This window comes from Cynara cardunculus (genome assembly GCF_001531365.2).
Source record: "Cynara cardunculus var. scolymus isolate 2C chromosome LG 10, CcrdV1, whole genome shotgun sequence".
NCBI lineage: Eukaryota > Viridiplantae > Streptophyta > Magnoliopsida > Asterales > Asteraceae > Cynara > Cynara cardunculus.
This window is the reverse complement of record NC_037537.1, coordinates 16,990,007-16,993,600: the sequence shown is the minus strand read 5'-3', so window position 1 is coordinate 16,993,600 and position 3,594 is coordinate 16,990,007. Positions and strand designations below refer to the sequence as shown.

The 3,594-nt window shown below is 37.5% G+C and overlaps 1 protein-coding gene across 1 annotated transcript in view; it reads right to left on the bottom strand.

Moving 5' to 3' along the window:
- Nucleotides 1-2,320: 2,320 nt before the first annotated feature.
- LOC112520040 (histone H3-like centromeric protein cpar-1) overlaps nt 2,321-3,594 on the bottom strand; it is a 4,662-nt gene continuing 3,388 nt past the window's right edge. Inside the window, exon 2 of the mRNA XM_025128344.1 lies at nt 2,321-2,985. Coding sequence (XP_024984112.1) covers nt 2,521-2,985 — 465 coding nt within the window. The 3' untranslated portion in view covers nt 2,321-2,520. The remainder of the gene's footprint in view (nt 2,986-3,594) is intronic.

Below are 3,594 nucleotides of genomic sequence, written 5' to 3'. Positions count from 1 at the left end.
AGTGGAGAAACCAGGGGTCGCCGTCCGTCGATTGGAGCTCGCCGGCGAGAGGAGATGGTCGCCGTCGATTGGAGCTCGCCGTCGAGAAGATGTCGTCGTCGATGGGGAGGAAGCGATGAAGGCAATAAGGGTTATGTCTGTTTCATGCGATAGCCGGCTGGGAAAAGGGTATAGAGGGAAAAAGAGTTGAGTTCTACTTAGTTCCAGGGGTGTAGGTGGACACACGCGTGTCCAACGCTTGTGCAAGTTAGTTCTACTTAGTTCCACATTTAACCACACCAAACGTAGGACAAATGTGTTCTGTTCTGTCCTGTCCCACCCTGTCCAGCGTACCAAACGCACCCTAAATGTTTATGTACAATGATTACTTGGTAATGATGGAACCTGACCAACTACCTAATACTACGCAGACTCATCAAACAAATCACACACCAAATAACGGCGAGCAACAGCCATCAACCCGTAGGGGTGGGAAGTGAAGCTTCCTTCGCAGGATAGATATTCTAGTAAATAGAAAAGATTTGGCGCCGCTCACTAAATTCTGTGGTTAATAAAACTTGTACAGAAGCTTCAACTACTTGAAGAGTGAATAAGCAGCTACCATCTTTCACTCGCCCATTATAGACAAGACTAGGAAAGATCAATCATCTGTCTTCTTTTTCACCTGAAAATGATGGATGGATCTTCCTGCTGCTGCCCTTTCCCATCCAAATCTTTAAAGAGGTCTTTTCTAAATGTATTGAAGAGGGCCTCTTTAACCAGTGAAGGTGGGTGAGCAATTTTCCATTCTCCCATTGATTCCTATGAAGATAGGAAACAACTAAAGCCTCTACTTAGGCATTTCAAGCTAAAGGAAAAGTGTCATTACCCCCCGCCCCCTCGTTACTCACAACACACTACACGATACACATTGTTTTTCATTTGAAATAGGGTTTTGATTTGTGATTTAGATTCGTCTTTGATTTAGGTTTCGAATTAGGAATTTGGTCGAGTTTTGAATTTTGGTTTGATTTAGGTTGGATTTTAATTTATGTCAGTTTCAGATTTCTTTTTGATTTAGGTTTCAGATTTGGAATTCGGTTTGTCAGAGATAATATCTAAAGGGTGTCAGATTATGGAATTTGGAATTTGACTTTTTTTTTGTGAATAGTCCATTGTTTTCATAACTTTCTCTTTCACAAAATCATCATGAAATAAAATGTTGGGTTGATGCCAAAATTATTAATGGAACGAGCTGTAATTTTGTTGACGATATGTCAACACTCGTTCAAATCCAACTCGACCCAAAAATTCGCCAATATACCATCAAATTTGGGAACTTTTTGTTCTTAAGAAATACATAATACGAGAGAATAAAAAAACGTAAGTTTTTTCTCAGATCCTTTATGATTCACTTGGAATTGTAGTTCAATAAGTAAGAGTACAACCCTCTCAAAGCAGGACATTGCAAGTTTGATCCCCCATCAATACCAGCGGAACCAATAAATAAATCAACTCACCTTTTGATTCCCTATGAAATAATGGACAAAGTTACAAACTTAATTCTAAAGCTCCCTTCGTCCATTTTATTTTAGGCTTGTGTCAGATAAAGTATAAACCCTAACCTAAAATGCAAAAAATTAGAATAGTGAGCCTGAAACTGTGCTCTCGCAACTAATTTTTATCTTCCAAAGAAAATTGAATCATTATAAAAATGGTTTGTTTGGATTCCGTCCAAATGAACGGATACTTAATAATCATTAGATGGTTCTACAAGGAAACCTACAGTAGGTTACGGGAAAAAAAAGCTAAATAAAGAAATTTTGGATTGTGCCGTGAAACCGATCTTTGATCCGGTATGAATAAAAGATCTTCGTTTCTTATACTATTCAATCATAGCCGACAAATTAATTCAACAGATCAAGTAATTGTTATTCATGATATTAATCTAATTTAAAATCATCATCAGAGGATGCATTCATTGAATGAATTGAGAGGTGAAATATTCCTTATCTCAATAAAAGTAAATCCGGAATTATTACGATATAAAAATAACAATAAGATTATGGAAAAAAAATATTCTTACATTTATCATTACGATACGTACGTAAATTGGGTTCGATGACTTTCAACTCATTAACGCAAACAATTATATCAGGTTTTCCCAACCCTAAACAAAGGGGGAAGCACTTAAACCATACAAGTAAGCAACCAATTACTACAGTGTTGAATACCACCAAACTGTTAACTAAAGGTTTTGTTCACAAGATTTTCTCAACACAGAATTTTTTTGGTTGGACTAGATTCAATATGTTGATTCATAGTGAAATAAAACAACCAATTTCAAACAAGATTTCAGATCTGTAATTGCTTCATTGATAGAGCAGCATCGTTGTAAATATATTATAATTTATAGCATGAAACTACAAAATTCCAATAGCAAAACAGATGAGTTGCATGGAACACTATTGACCAAACCCAAACCATTTATCGCCAAATCCAGAATCTTACCAATCCAACAAATGGAATGCTATGATTCAATCAAGCCCTCTCGCCACGGATCCTTCGAGCAAGTTGAATATCCTTGGGCATAATCGTCACTCTCTTGGCGTGAATCGCACAAAGATTAGTGTCCTCGAAAAGCCCGACCAAATAAGCCTCCGCGGCTTCCTGGAGCGCAGCGACGGCGCTACTTTGAAACCGCAGATCGGTCTTGAAATCCTGTGCGATTTCCCTAACCAGTCTCTGGAATGGAAGTTTCCTGATCAAAAGCTCGGTACTCTTCTGGTACTTTCTGATTTCACGAAGCGCCACCGTTCCAGGGCGAAATCTGTGGGGCTTCTTCACTCCGCCAGTCGCCGGAGCCGATTTCCGAGCTGCCTTTGTGGCGAGTTGCTTCCTTGGAGCCTTTCCTCCGGTTGATTTACGAGCGGTTTGCTTTGTACGAGCCATTGACGAAAAGTTGTAGAGAAAGTAGGAGGCAGATATGTATGAGTGAGATCTGTGAATGATTTGTTAGGTCGGAGGAGTATATATTTGTGTGTAGGCGCGCGGGATTTTGAAATTTTTAACCTGATTTCGATCCGTCGATCTAGACGGTAGGAGTGAACGGTGCAGATGAGATGCTAAATGGACGCAGATTGGAATCCGTGTGGTGGTAATTTTAGCTAATTGAAATCAAACACGTGTAAATCTTATCTCGAGTAAATTACCATTTTCATCCCCGTGATTTGTTAATATTATGATTTTTATCCCAGTGTTTTTAAAAATTGTGATTTTCGTTCCTATAGTTTTTAAGTTGTTATTATTTTCGTCTCTAGAGTAATCCCTACATTTAAAGTATAGACAAAATAGTAATAAATTAAACCACATAAGCCAAAATAACAATAAATTATAAGTCATAAGAATAAATATGATAATCTATACTATCTTATTAAGCAAATTTAGCAAAAGTCTTAAAGTCTTAAAATTTTAAATGACCAAAATACCCTTTATACTCACTTTTTCACCCCCTTCTCTTCTCACATACACTCATCCTCTCACATACACTCACCCTCACGATTTTTTTTTAAATTATAATTTTAAATTTACACTTTACACCCCTATAATTAATTA